Raw genomic sequence first — 16045 nt, forward strand, 5'->3', positions numbered from 1 at the left:
AACTCAAGTTATTCCATCTCACTGTTTTGAAAGAGAAAGGAATGTTTTCTGTTAAACCATTTGAGGTAAATAAATGCCATATAATAATACAACTAGGCTCTTTTTAGTAAATGCTAGTCTCAAAGTATAAACGTGATACTGGTATCACACCACTAGTAAAGTATGACTTTTGAGTTACCTTTCTAAAACTGGTCATTAATCTATGCCAATCAATACACATTTTCTTACTTGAACATCTTGTAAACTAGCCCCAAAGGCAAAAACCTGTGTTGTTGAAAGTAGCTTGCCTTTCCAGATCTAACAAAAGAACTTGGCCTGATTAATCCACCAAGAGAAAATAAATCACACCCGAGAATTAACTATCAAAATTACCAAATATCTCCTTCTGCCATGTCTCCCCCGGCACACTTCACACACACCTTCTTAGTGACTATTTTGAAATTTCAACTGAGTAGAAAGAATTTCAGAGTTCCCCATTAGTTTCAGAAGAGCCCCACCTAGAAGGCCTCACTTTGACGTCCTCAGACCTACAGCAGTTTCTAGTTCTCCTATAGTCACACAGACATACTATTTTTAGGCCTATAATAAATGGAGTGTGGATGCAAGGTAAAGTAAACAGGCCTGTTTCATTTCAGTTCCAGTTTTTAGTCCTTAGGGCATAACATTTAAGACCCACCTATATAAAACCTTGACCCAGGGCTTTAGGAAATTGTCCCCATCTGTTTTTCTAGATATAAAACTTTCATCTGAAGATAGGATTTTGATCTTCAAAGCTTAAAAAAAAAAAAAAAAAAAAAGCTAGATGCACAATGCACCATCACCAATTTAGAAAAACAACCCTTTAAAAATAGGCTTTTTTGTGGGGCACCTGAGTGGCGCAGTGGGTTAAAGCCTCTGCCTTCGGCTCAGGTCATGATTCCATGGTTCTGGGATCGAGCCCCACATCAGGCTCTCTGCTCAGCAGGGAGCCTGCTTCCCCGCCTCTCTCTACTTGCCTCTCTGCCTTCTTGTGATCTCTGTCTGTCAAATAAATAAAATCTTTAAATAAATAAATAAATAAATAAATAAAATAAAAATAGGCTTTTTTGTATCTGAGTTCAAGTTGAGTGATACCTTCTGGTATAGTAAAGCATCTTACAGCAGGACACCTGGTTTGTCCTGATCTTGTATAAGCTGAGAGACGATGAGCAAATTACTTAATGCTCAATTTCTTCTCTATAAAATATCCTCAATTTTTTTTCTACAAAATAAAAATTACAGTATCAGGGCCTCTGGCTGAGGTCATTATCTCAGGATCATGAGATTAAGCCCCACATGGGGCTCCTGACTCAGTGGTGAGTCTGCTTCTCCCTCCCCAATGCCTCTTCCCCTGGCTCATGCTCGCTCTCTCTCAAATAAAATCTTTAAAAACACAGACGGCTTCCCAGGGGAATTCTACCAAACATTTAAAGAAGAATTAATTCCTATTCTCCTGAAACTGTTCCAAGAAACAGAAATGGAAGGAAAACTTCCAAACTCATTTTATGAGGCCAGCATTACCTTGATCCCAAAACCAGACAAAGACCCCATCAAAAAAGAGAATTACAGACCAATATCCTTGAAGAACACAGTTGTGAAAATTCTCACCAAAATACTAGCCTATAGGATCCAACAGCACATTAAAAGGATTATTCAGGGCGCCTGGGTGGCTCAGTGGGTTAAGCCGCTGCCTTCGGCTCAGGTCATGATCCCAGGGTCCTGGGATCGAGTCCCGCATCGGGCTCTCTGCTCAGCAGGGAGCCTGCTTCCTCCTCTCTCTCTCTGCCTGCCTCTCTGTCTACTGTGATCTCTCTCTGTCAAATAAATAAATAAAATCTTTAAAAAAAAAAAAATAAATAAATAAATAAATAAATAAAAGGATTATTCACCACAACCGAATTTATTCCTGGGCTGCAAGGTTGGTTCAACATCCGCAAATCAACCAATGTGATACAATACATTAATAAAAGAAAGAATAAAAACCATATGATACTCTTAATCGATGCTGAAAAAGCATTTGACAAAGTACTGCATCCTTTCTTGATCAAAACTCTGCAAAGAGTAGGGATAGAGGGTACATACCTCAATATTATCAAAGCCATCTATGAAAAACCCACAGCAAATATCATTGGAGAAAAACTAAGAGCTTTTCCACTAAGGTCAGGAACACAGCAGGGATGTCCATTATCACCACTGCTATTCAACATAGTACTAGAAGTCCTAGCCTCAACAATCAGACAACAAAAAGAAATTAAAGACATCCAAATCGGCAAAGAAGAAGTCAAACTCTCACTCTCTGCAGATGAGATGATACTTTATGTGGAAACCCAAAAGACTCCGCTCCAAATCTGCTAGAACTTGTACAGGAATTCAGTAAGGTATTAGGATATAAAATCAATGCACAGAAATCAGCTGCATTTCTCTACACCAACAACAAGACAGAAGAAAGAGAAATTAAGGAGTCAATCCCATTTACAATTGCACTCAAAAACATAAGATACCTAAGAATAAACCTAACCAAAGAGGCAAAGAATCTGTACTCAGAAAAACATAAAGTACCCATTAAAGAAATTGAGGAAGACACAAAGAAATGGAAAAATGTTCCATGTTCATACTGGAAGAGCAAATATTGTGAAAATGTCTATGTTATTTAAAGCAATCTACACGTTTAATGTAATCCCTATCAAAATACCATCCTTTATTTTTTTTCAAATAAATGGAACAAATAATCCTAAAATTTATATGCAACCAGAAAAGATCTCAAATAGCCAGAGGAATGTTCAAAAAGAAAGTCAAAGTTGGTGGCATCACAATTCCAGACTTCAAGCTCTATTACAAAGCTGTCATCATCAAGACAGTATGGTACTGGCACAAAAACGGACACATGGACCAATCGAACAGAATAGAGAGCCCAGAAATAGACCCTCAACTCTATGGTCAACTAATCTTCAACAAAGCAGGAAAGAATGTCCCATGGAGAAAAGAAAGTCTCTTCAACAAATGATGCTGGGAAAATAGGACAGCCACATGCAGAAAAATGAAATTGGACCATTTCCTTACACCGCACACAAAAACAGACTCCAAATGGATGAAGGACCTTAATGTGAGAAAGAAATCCATCAAAATCCTTGAGGAGAACACAGGCAGCAACCTCGACCTCAGCCGCAGCAACTTCTTCCTAGGAACACTGCCAAACGCAGGGGAAGCAAGGGCAAAAATGAGCTACTGGACTTCAACAAGATCAAAAGCTTTTGCACAGCAAAGGAAAGAAACAGTCAACAAAACCAAAAGACAACTGACAGAATGGGAGAAGATATTTGCAAACGACATATCAGATAAAGGGCTACTGTCCAAAATCTATAAAGAACTTCTCAAACTCAACACCCAAAGAACAAATAATCCAATCAAGAAATGGGCAGAGTACATGAACAGACATTTCTGCAAAGAAGACATCCAGATGGCCAAAAGACACATGAAAAAATGCTCCACAACACTCAGCGTCAGGGAAATACAAATCAAAACCACAATGACATACCACCTCACACCAGTCAGAATGGCTAAAATTAACAAGTCAGGAAATGACAGATGCTGGCGAGTATAACCCTCCTACACTGCTGGTGGGAACGCAAGCTGGTGCAGCCACTCTGGAAAACAGCATGAAGGTTCCTCAAAAAGTTGAAAATAGAGCTACCCTATGACCCAGCAATCACACTACTGGGTATTTACCCTAAAGATACAAATGTAGTGATTTGAAGGGGCACGTGCACCTGAATATTTATAGCAGCAATGTCCACAATAGCCAAACTATGGAAAAGAACCTAGATGCCCATCAACAGATGAATGAATAAAGAAAATGTGGTATATATACACAATGGAATACTATGCAGCCATCAAAAGGAATGAAATCTTGCCTTCTGCAATGACGTGGATGGAGCTAGAGGGTATTGTGCTGAGCGAAATAAGTCAATCAGAGAAAGACAATTATCATATGATCTCCCTGGCATGAAGAATTTGAGAGGCAACGTGGGGGGTTTGGTGGGTAGGGGAGGAAAAAATGAAACAAGATGGGATTGGGAGGGAGACAAACCATAAGAGACTCTTAATCTGACAAAACAAACTGAGGGTTGCTGGGGGGAGGAAGGCAGGGAGACAGTGGTTGGGTTATGGACAATGGGGAGGGTATGTGCTATGGTGAGTGCTGTGAAGTGTATAAACCTGGAAATTCACAGACCTGTACTCTTGGGGCTAATAAAACATGATATGTTAGTAATAAATAAATAAATAAATTTTTAATCTTCGGGAAAAGAAAAGAAAAGAAAAGAAAAGAAATCCTTGTATCTCTACTATGAAGCCATTGTGGAAAAAAAGAAAACACAGATGTGGGAAAACAGGCTTTTTAAACTCCTGGGAAGCTGCAGGCCAAAAAAGAAAAACAAAACTGCTTAGGAAGGTCCTTGATCTGCCTTCTCCCCACAAATGAGTCTAACTCAAGAGCCAGGAGGTTGTGGGTATATGTAAATACATCTTATTAAGAGCATCACTAATTCATGGAAACTACCTGAATGGTGACATAATACCTCAGTACAAAAGGACAGAGTAAGCACTAAGATTCTCAAACCCAGTGAGACTCTACCTTGAATCTGAAGCATCACCAGCAACTGTGTGCTGCCACCAAGGGTAAAGGGCCTTTGCTTCATTTCAATTCCAGTTTTGAGTCCGGAGGCAGAGAAGCTGTGCATTCACACTGCTCCTGCTCTGTGGAACCAGCCCAATTACTAACAACAAACAGCCTCTTTGGAGAGGGGGAGGTGACCCACCAGAAACAACACTAGGTGTATTTAGCATAAATCTCTAAATCAGAATCTAGAGTGCTTCTTGGGAACAGAACAGTCCATATGCTATTTTTATAAAATTATACCTCATTAGGAGTAAAACTTAGCTCTAAATGAACAGACTGTGACAAATTTCAAAACTATGGGATGCCTGGGTGGCTCAGTGGGTTAAGCGTCTGCCTTTGGCTTTGGTCATGATCCCAGGAGTCCGACATCAGGCTCCCCGATCTATGGAGAGTCTGCTGCGCCCTTGTGTGCTCTCTCTCTTTCCTCTGACAAATAAATAAAATCTTTAAAAAAAAATTAAAACATATGATACCTAAAAGGGAAAAGGGCTCCGAGGGAGATGTGGATCGGGCTCAGATTTGAAAAACATACTAAAAAGCAGGGATACTAGGCTTTTTTCTAGGCTAAGGTAAAAGAAAGCTGGACAAAGGGCTGCTGCAGTAGATTCATCAATGCACTCCACACAGCTAAAGCATCAGTGAAATTAAAGACAGTCAATACAGTCACCCAACAGTAAACACACCCAGGGAAAACGGAGTGAGAAAATACAAACTGAACACACCATCCAAGAACAGTGGGATGACATCAAATTACCTAGTATATGCATAATTTGAATCCCAAAAGGAGAGCGAATAGGATAGAAAAAAATTTTAGTTGAGAATTTTCCGAAAGTAGTAAGACATCAAACTTCAGCTCTAAACTCAGAGAATTCCAAATGGAATACACACACACACAAATGCACATCTAGGCACATGAAATTCAGACTCCTGAAAAACAAAATTAAAAAGAAAATCTTGGCAGACCAAGGAGAAAAGACTTCACATGCAGAAGAATGAAGATAAGAATTATGGCAGACTTCCCATCAGAAATTAAGCAAATCTTTTAAGTGATAAAAGGAAAAAACTTTGAATCCAGCATTCTTTATCTAGAATATCTTTTTTAAATGAAAGGGAAATAGAGACTGTTTAAACAAAGCTAAGAAAATGCATTTCTAGCAGACCTGTACTACAAGAAATGTTAAAGGCAGTTCTCCAAAAGCAGACAGAACATAAATACCAGATGGGAACCTCAATCTTAAAAAAAAAAAAAAAAATCAAATAAACAACAAAAAACTAAAGCTCTCCAGAAGTGCATAAAATAAAGATATATATGACAATTTTTAAAATGTTTAATTACTCAAAAAGATTTAAAGGTCAAAAGCAAACATAGTATCAATGTATCATGGGTTTAAAACATATGTAAAAGTAAAATACATAACAATAGCACAAAAGAGAAAAAGGAAGAATTAAGAGGCTACTAATATGAGGTTCTTATTCGCCCATGAAGTACTACAGTTCATTAGGCTGTGACTAATTGAAGAAATATGTTGTAAACACTAGGGCAATCATCTGAAATATTGAAAATCCACAGAGAACCTAGCAAAATTCAGTCCTTCAATACCACTAAGACCTATATCCATCTTTAATTCAATCCCTTTGAGAAAAAGATCTTAAATGTATCTTTAAAAATCATATAAATCAATGTCAAAATTCTGGTTGTGATACCAGGAAACACACGATACATGGTTTTGCAAAATGAAAATGTAATCATATTCTCTTATCAGAGTTTGAGGTCTTAAACGACATAATTTTGACACCACTTGACAATATATCACAAATTACAAATGAAAAGTAAAATTCTACTTGTTCCAGAATCATTTATAATATCCATAGCAGTCCTTTTAAACAAAGGAACTTGAAAAGATAATAAATTCACATGGTACAAAGTTTAAAGGGCATTCAGTGAAAGTCCCCTTCCTGTGGACCCATCCTCCAACCATCCAGTTCCTTCTTCAGAAGCTATTAGAATTTTCTCATGACTCTCTCCTACAATAGCCTAAATACACACAAGGTTAAGTGTACCTTTGTAACCTGAATAATAGTATGCTATACACACTTTGCCTTTTCCAATTAATATACATCATTTTCAACTGTTTTTCAACAGAGTATGGATTTTACTCTCTCACTTTAAATTCATAACTGTCACTAAACCGTAAAAGGCCAATTATTTTAGAAGTCCAGGGGAACAGAATGGTTATTTAAGTAAAAATCAAGTCGTCTTCTCCTCTGCCCTCCTAGTTGTTCTTCTCTAAGACAATACCAGTGTTTATAATCGAGAAATTCTGCTAAGAAATTTGAGGGCAGAATGAAGAACTTAAGAAGGAATGAAAGAGATAATTTATAATTTTTAATCAATCTTCCCTTATAGAAATTATTCAAAACACAAAAACATAATTTTATTCTAAATCATCAAAAGAGGGTGCCTGGGTGGCTCAGTCATTAGGCATCTGCCTTCAGCTCAGGTTATGATCCCAGATTCCTGGGATGGAGTCCCACATCTGGCTCCCTACTCAGCAGGAAGCCTGCGTCTCCTTCTTCCACTTCGCCTGCTTGTCTTCCCTCCCTCGCTGTGTCTGTCAAATAAATAAAATCTTTAAAAATAAATAAATAAATAAATATCATCAAAATAATTACAATAGAAAAGATCCTTCCCCTAACCCCCACTTTTAGCCAATTTAACCATTTTCAATATTTTTGATGGTTATCCCTTAACTCTAAACAGATTTACACAAGTCTTCACTCAATTCAACAATCTGAGGTCCCCACTAAGTAAAATGAAGAAATGAGCATCCCTAATATTTTCCTCTACGCTTAATCTCAAATCCTGTCATTTATATCATCTCTTTTGTAGCTCTTCAAAATGTAATATTTATACTTTATTCTGTAATTAAATCTTTAGATTTTTAAAATGGTAATACATTCTTCCTGACTTCCATAAATTTACCAGAACTACAAGTTCACTGATAATGTCTTTCTTCTTGGGGTGCCACAAATATTACTGTCATGTCAAAAGGACCAAAGGTGTCATAGAAATGTGGTCACTCTGTCATCTTGAACCAAAAAATATTTATCCTCTAGTGGTGCCTGGGGGGCTCAGTGGGTTAAGCCTCTGCCATCGCCTCAGGTCATCATCTCAGGGTCCTGGGACTGAGCCCCGCATCGGGCTCTCTGTTCAGCAGGGAGCCTGCTTTCCCCCTCTCTCTGCCCGCCGTCTGCCTACTTGCGATCTCTCTCTCTGTGTCAAATAAATAAATAAGATCTAAAAAAAAAAATTATCTTCTAATTTACTCCAGAAACAAAATCATATGAAAAACTCTAGATACTTGAGAAGGTAATGCAGGAATTCCAGATATAATCTATGATGCTATGAGTAAACATGGTAACTTAAATACATGAAAAAGCATTCTATGTGATTACTTTATGTACAAATCCTAACTACTTTTCATGCATAAGGACTTTTATTTTATTTTTAAAGATTTTATTTATTTATTCGACAGAGCAAAAGCAGAGGGAGTGGCAGGCAGAGGGAGAGGGAGAAGCAGGCTCCCAGCTGAGCAGGGAGCACCATGTGGGGCTCTATCCTAGGACCCTGACATCATGACCTGAGCCAACTGAGCCACACAGGTGCCCTGCATAAGAACTTTTAAATACCAGAAGCAGAAGGAGGTTTCCTGTCCTGTTTCCTTGTTCTCACTAACACAAAACCAATTTCTCTCAAACCAAGCAAGAGAGAAGCCACACTGACCAGTTCTAATAAGTAATTTTTAATAGAAACAAAACAAGTTGCTTTTTGGGGCGCCTGGGTGGCTCAGTGGGTTAAGCCGCTGCCTTCGGCTTAGGTCATGATCTCAGGGTCCTGGGATCGAGTCCCGCATCGGGCTCTCTGCTCATCAGGGAGCCTGCTTCCCTCTCTCTCTCTCTCTGCCTGCCTCTCCATCTACTTGTGATTTCTCTCTGTCAAATAAATAAATAAAATCTTTAAAAAAAAAAAAAAAACAAAACAAGTTGCTTTTTAAAGAGTGTGAGAAAATGCCCCCATTAGGTACATTTGCTCAACTGTCTTCCTTTCTCAAAGCACCTGGAACAGAAAGGAAAATCAAGAAGAGGTGTGATGGTCACAAACTTTCCTGTTTTGACCTCCCATTCGCTCCTGGCTCTCCTGGCTGGCTCAGGCAGTAGGGCATGCAACTCTGCATCTGGGAGCTGTGAGTTTGAGTCCTACACTGGGTGTAGAAATTACTTTATAAATAAATAAATAAATAAATAAACTGGCTCTCAAGCACTCCTGAGTCCTCTGGCTCACTTACACTGTATTGGCTGCTAGAGAGAACTGACATTTACTACCAGAGAGAGAAGAACACAGATCTAGGTTCCTAATTGGCAGTCCTGGAGAGTTACCGAATAGTTTACTCAAATGGTACATTAACATCTTAAATAATAATTACAATAAACTATCAACCTTACCTGACCAGCTAAGCAGGTCCAGGAAAAAACAAATAAATAAATACACCTTTCTTTCCCAAACTTTACTTCTTGCACAGTTCTGGGTTAGACAATATCACTTTCATAATCCAAACACTTCATTCCTTAAACGAGCCCTGATGTTACTTTCTCTCTTTGGAGCAAATCACTGAAGAGGTATAGATGGAATCCCAGAACCTTCCTCAAGGCACTTAACCTCTTCTTTTTTTTACCTTTGGTCTGAATGACACCTGTACCAGCTCAGGATCATAAGATTCTAATCTATTCTCTCAAGTTATTAATCATTTGGGGGACAAAAGCATAAAATATAATACTACCAGGACACTTGCTGTGTGCAGTTTACATACATGATTTCACTGAATTCTCACAATTCCCCATCAGACAAGTAAGGTACTATTATGATCCCCATTTTATGAAGAAAAAAAGAGGTTAAATATATAAGAACACACAGCCTTTAGGAAAACACTGTTGCAGTACATTTCAGGTACATTTCAGGATCAATTACTGTAGCCTTTATCAAGAACTACTAAGTTCAGCAAAAAGAAAAAGGCCCTCACTACTAAAAAATTTGCCCTGGCTACAAGAAACCAGTCTACTTAATACTCTGCAAACTCTTTTATCTAACACCAAAAAAAAAAAAGATAAAACTTCTTTCCAAGATAAGACCAGTTCCCCTTCATAAAAGAGAAAGCTATTTTCTAAAGAAGTTAACAGCTTTATGATATTTACTGAAGCGTTAGCTGGTCTTTTGCTGTCCAACGAACCTGCTTAGTTCCAGTTGTTCAGGAAGTAATTAATCTTATGAAAATTGTGAAACACTACAGAAAATCCTTTACAGAAACACTTGATGAAATAAAAATTGAGGCATTCTTTTTCAGCACCAGTGTTAAGAGTGGTAAGAGATAAAGAATTCAATTCCAATGTTCCTACCAGACATATAAATACTTTAGTAAAGGTAAATGAAGACTGTAGAGAGCTACAAAACAATGATCCCTCTGAAGGATCCCAGACAGGTAAATAAAGGTCATTACATTCTCGTAGGAATCCGGTATCTACACTTTGTGTACAAGAACACCTTCACTGAATCCCTGAACTTGTCAAGCTCATCTCCTACCCATGACTTTCCATTGTTTTTTCCTCCACCTGGAAGGTTATTTCTCTAGTCTTTTTGCAAGGCTGGCATCTTGTTTTCCACCATGAGTTCTCACCTTAAACTCTCACTTTGTTAGGCTTCCTTCCTTGTCCAGAGCACATCTCATCCCTTTGTGTCACACTATCTTGTTTTATTTTCCTTGTATCATGCATGGATCACTCTCTGAACTTACCTTATTCTTTTTTCAAGTTCATGATCACAATTATGTCAGCTCCATGAGACTAGGATCTTGATTTTCCTACCCTTCTAGCCTCAATTCCTAGCCCAGAGAAGGCACATAATATATATTAAATGACTGCATAAGGAGAATGTGGGCATTATACTACATAAATATGAAAAAAAAAATGGGGTGAAAATGAAAGATTCCATTTACCTCCTCCAAACCCCTTTCCTTCATGCTCAATAATAACAGTTTATAAGCTAAGATAATAAAAACAAATTGGGTTACTATTCTTGTGGACTGTGTTCCCCACAGGTGAGGCAATGTCCAAGCATCCTGCTTCTGTAACAGGCCAAATCAATTATAAACAGACTGGAACATTTATAGAGCAAACAAGTTCTATTATCCAGAGCATAAAAGACTTTGATAGCCAAGCCAAAGAAATTTCCACCTGTTTCCTCCTTTATTTCAGCACAGCATCCTACAGGTGGACAGAGGAATACAAGAAAGAACACCTGTACTTTATCGTGCAGCACTTAACAGTGAATTTTCAAATCCAAGTTCTCAACCTCTAATATTTGAGGGTAAAAAAGAAAAACTTTAAGTCTCTAAAAACAATCTGCCTTTGGACACAATTCCAAATCGTGTACAAGGAGTGCTTCCAACATAAAAAAATAACCATCATCATTAATAAAATGATAATCCCAAACCTGGCCCTCGAAACCAGAAAAAAGTCTGTGTCTGTCAAGCATCTGACAATTCATAAGACGTACTTCTTGGTATTGCAACTGCTTGAACTGAATCACACAAGCGGTAATATACATAATATTTTAATGAAGATTAAAAATGTTGACACTAACACCGAAAACCAGCGTTACCTAATAAGGTACTGACCCAGCTTCCAAAGAAAATTCGTTTTTATGGCTTCGTTATAGGTCAGATCAATCGATCTCCCATAACCCGCACTTGGAGAGCTTAGTGCTCAATGTGCGATGGATGAAACCGTCATTCGGGATCAAGTTTTGTCTCTCCAAGTGCCCCCGTGGAAAAAGGAAGCTGGGTTACTCATCACGGTGGTAAACGAATACCAGTAGGAAGAAGGTTGTCCTGAAGCAAAGCTCTTCGGGTTCGGTGCCCTGTCCTGGGAGATGGTGGGCAGCAGGAAGGGGTCTCAGCTGATAGCAGGGACACGGGGGGGCAAGACGCTCAGGGCAAGGCTCCGCGCCAACCGTCCCGGAGAGCTGGGTGCCAGCCAACACCAGCCACTGGACGCCCCCGCAGACGTCCCCGCGCGAGAGTCGAGTCGGCGGTCGCCGGCAGTGCAAGGCCTGACAGCCCCGGAAGGTGAGGGGGCCTCTCCCACCCGAGCCGTCACCGTGGCTGGGGAGGAGCGAGGAAAGCCCCGGTGCAGGAGGCTGCAAGGCCGCGGTCCGCAGGCGCGCCCGAGGAGCACCCCAGCCCCGCCTCCTTGCCGCCCCAGCCCGGTTCCAGCAGGTCACCTCACCTCGAACGGAATGGGCAGGTTCTCTGCCGCCGCCTTCAGCTCCAACACCGAGTCCATCTGCCTGTCGGTCAGCGGTGCCGTCGTGTCGGGTCGCCGATCCCACAGAGCCAGCTTTTCCCGAGCGTCCCGCTCTGCCGCCGCCTCAGGCGGCAGCAGGAGCGCCGCCTCTGCCATTGCCGCCGCCCCTGTGGGCCTCAGCAACACCGGGGTGGTGGGGACCCCGACAGAGAGGCCCGGGCCACTTCCGGGGGAGCCAGGGCTTCCAGCGAGGCACCGGCGGCAGGGCGGAGCGTAATAACCTGACCCCGGAAATGCTTCCACAGTGTGTGTGGGCGGGACCGAGTCCAGGATAGACGTGGCTCTAAACAGAGTACCAATATTTCCGGTTGGGATATAGAAGAAGCGGGCGAAGAAGACAGGCCCTGACGGAAATAGAAATGCCCCTACCGGTAGCCTCTTTCTCAACTTCAATAACTTTATTTTTACGTGTTCTTCAGATTATTGACAATTGAGCTACCTGACCCTGCCGGCAGAGGTCCTCCCGAGCTCCAGGATCTCGTGCCTCTGCTCACAGCTGAGTAGTCTGCGTGGAGTGCGTGGACCGTGTGATTTCCGTGTAGACATGTTGACAGTTTCCACCGCCTAGATCACAACCACCAGTATAAACTTTTCCAATGTCCAATAAATCTGCTGTTAGAAAATTAAGTTATGAAAACAAAATTTCAAAGATTTCTGTATATCAAAAATTCTTAATAGTATTAAATAACGAAACAAATGTCCAACATTGAAGAACTGGATTAATTCATGGCATTGACACGTAATTAAGGTCCTATTCTGTCCAGGGGCGCATGGGTGGCTCAGTCCGTTAAGCCCCAGCAAGCGGCAGACCCTTGAATTCGGCTGGGGTCCTGATCTCAGGGTCCAGGGGTGGGTCTCCATGCTCACCCAGGAGTCGGTTTGGGCTTCTCTATATCCCTCTCTACCCCTCCCCCCTGCTCTCATGCACTCTCCCTCTCTAAAATACATAAAAAATTTTTTAAAATACTCTCCTTTTAAATCATGTTGTAGTTTTTTTTAATCATGTAGCTTTGACAAATAATTAAAAACAAATAATTATACTGGATAATTTATAAACTTATAAAAGTTATATATTCTATAACTTATAGAATAAATAAATATCTGTGAGTCCATACTGATATAAATGATTGAGTAAGTAAATGGGGGATAAGGGATAATTCTACAGAGGAATTCCAATCAATAAATATAGAACGAGCACTGAAAAATAAAATTAAATTTTAAAAAAATAATAGAGTGAGAAAAATAGTAATAATTGATGGACAAAATCTAAAAATGGATTCTAAAATTAGTGGGTGAAAGTTTGAGGAGAAAAAGTCACATTGTATCAAATGATCTCCCCAAGGTATTTATTAATAGCAATGAGGGAGGCGGATATTAACTTTACAGTGGAGAAACCTGACAAGTATCACCTTAACCAAGCCACAGAGGTCAATGTCATCATCATGAAACTCCCAACATGATAAGTTGAGAAGGACACAGTTATCACTTCTGTGGTGATACTGCAGGTATTCCTGCCAAAAATGCAAAACTACATTCTAATTATAAGGAAACATCAGACAAATTCAAATTGAGGGGCTTCCTGTAAAGCAACTGACCAGTATTCTTCAAAAGTGTTAAGATCATAAAAGACAAGGAAAAACCATGGAACTGTTACAGCCAGATACAGTACAGGAATCAGGGTTAGATCTTGGGACACAAAAAAGGAAAATTATAGAATAAAATACAGATATTTGAATAAGGCCTACAGTTTAGATTACACTATTGTACCAATGTTAATTTCCATTTTGATTATTGTACATGATTTTGTAAGATGATAAAGTGGAGGAAGCTGAACAAAGGGCACACCTGTACTCTCTATTACTTTTGCAACTTTTCTGAAGTCTAAAATTACGTCAAAGTCAAGAGTTAAAACTCTCATGCTATAGAAAACATTTATCTATCTAAATGTAGGTGGTTGGGATTACTAATTATGGGTTTTTTTCTTTTCGTATCTTTTTTTTTTTTTTAATCACTCAACCCAGTTTCAGAGCATTGTTTCCCCATCAAACCACTCCACTGCTATTTCCTAAAGAAAGTCTTCTTGTAGAAGCACCTGGGTGGCTCAGTGGGTTAAGCCTCTGTCTTCGGCTCAGGTCATGATCTCAGGGACCTGAGATTGAGCCTTGCATCAGGCTCTCTGCTCAGCAGGGAGCCTGCTTCCCCCTCTCTCTCTGCCTGCCTCTCTGTCTACTTGTGATCTCTCTCTCTGTCAAATAAATTAAATCTTAAAAAAAAGAAAAGAAAGTCTTCTTGTAGATCCATAGAGACATGTGGATCTATTCGTCAAAGTACCTAAACACACCAAGTACTTAAAACACTTTCTCTTCTTGCCAGACTGGTCTCTAGTTCCAAAAATCTCAGAAATAAAATTAATGCTGTTGAGTTTTGTGATGTCAATTCCTCACCAAACATCATCCTTTTATATTTATCCAAATATAAGCATTTTTCCCTCCCAAATGTGTTTCTATTGCGGATTCTCCTAAATCTACTTTCTTCTAAATATTATGTTTAATTCCTTAACATATTTTTAGTAACTGGTGATTTGTGATGCTAAAGTGTTGGAGGAGGTCATCGAGAAGACAAGACCGCCAGTTGACCTGAGAGCTGGACTTGCGACCATCAAGCCTCCTCACCTCTTCCCCTGTCCTTAGAATGTAACTTTTGCCCACTGCTCCCATGGGGGTGGGGGGGCTCTTTTCAAGGACACAGCCTTGAGAGAATAATACGTTGTTGAGACAATCTGGACTGAATATATGACTAAACCCACTGAAGGCCTCTGTCTTGGAGTGGCCTGCTACCTTCTTTGGCCTCTCCATTACCTTCCAAGTGTGGCTGCCAGTTTCTAATTTCAGCCATGGAATTTCCAAGGCTTCAAGCCGACATAAAGGAATGCAATGTGGGTCATGGTACCCATGGCCAAGATTCGGGTCAAGGCTGAATGTTTAACTAGCTGCTGTGAGATCAAATGAGGGGAGAGGACCATAGATATGCAACACAATAATGCCTGGTCTGTTCTTGAATCCAAGAACCGAGAGAGCTAAGGAAGGAGTGCCTGGGGGATCCAGCAGTCACCAGCTGGCCCTGCAAGGACGGGAGGAAGATAAGAACAGGGAAACCGAGTAACAGCAGTTTGCATGGGGTATTTTAATCTTGTGGAGCACTGGCATAGAAATATACACCTGCAAACAAGGCAGAGGTTGCTCTAGGTTGTTCTAGGTATACTAGAAATGTGGTGTACAATATAATAATTCTTCAGCTTCAGACAATAATGCTCTTTTCTGTATGGACAAGTATTGTCTGGTCCCCCCACCCCCACCAAAAAAAGTACAAATTTCCTAAAATGAATCCACGTTGATACTTTGTATTACAAGTCATCTCCTGTTTTCAGCTGGTGATTAACTTATTCCCGGAAGTTCTAGAGGCCATGACAAATACAATTAGTTTTAATTCTCTGCTATAATTCTTACAAATGTACTTGAGTCAAGAATTGCTACCCTTTCCCATAAAATCATTCAAACTGATATAATGAAAGCTCATATTGCAAAAACCCGTACATCTATAAGATACACATTTGTGTTCATACTGTGTGCATGTGCGGGTGTTGGTGTGCAAGAGGAAATAAGGATTGATTGCATAGGCTATCTTGGGAAAATGACAAAGATGAGGTCAGAGGAGCTTCATACCCAAATGATCAAGGTCCCATATCACAATAGATGACATTTTGTGCTTTTCAGATTTCACTTTTAATCTCTTGATCAAAAATCCTATGAGTAAAGCAGCATGGCAGTTCCTCTCATTTACTTCACACAAGATAGTGAAGAAAGTCTTCAACGACATTTGGGGGGGCCATGGGAAAAGGCCACTTTTATATACTCTTTCTAGAGGGAAATTTGC

The 16045-nt window shown here is 39.9% G+C and overlaps 1 protein-coding gene across 1 annotated transcript in view; it reads right to left on the minus strand.

Annotated features, from left to right (window-relative positions):
* The window catches only part of COG3 (component of oligomeric golgi complex 3), a 73593-nt gene extending 61265 nt beyond the window's left edge, over window positions 1–12328 (minus strand). The window contains exon 1 of the mRNA XM_059378214.1: window positions 12035–12328. Coding sequence (XP_059234197.1) covers window positions 12035–12208 — 174 coding nt within the window. The 5' untranslated portion in view covers window positions 12209–12328. The remainder of the gene's footprint in view (window positions 1–12034) is intronic.
* Between the last annotated feature and the right edge of the window lie 3717 nt (window positions 12329–16045).

Source organism: Mustela nigripes, chromosome 15, assembly GCF_022355385.1.
Source record: "Mustela nigripes isolate SB6536 chromosome 15, MUSNIG.SB6536, whole genome shotgun sequence".
Lineage (NCBI taxonomy): Eukaryota > Metazoa > Chordata > Mammalia > Carnivora > Mustelidae > Mustela > Mustela nigripes.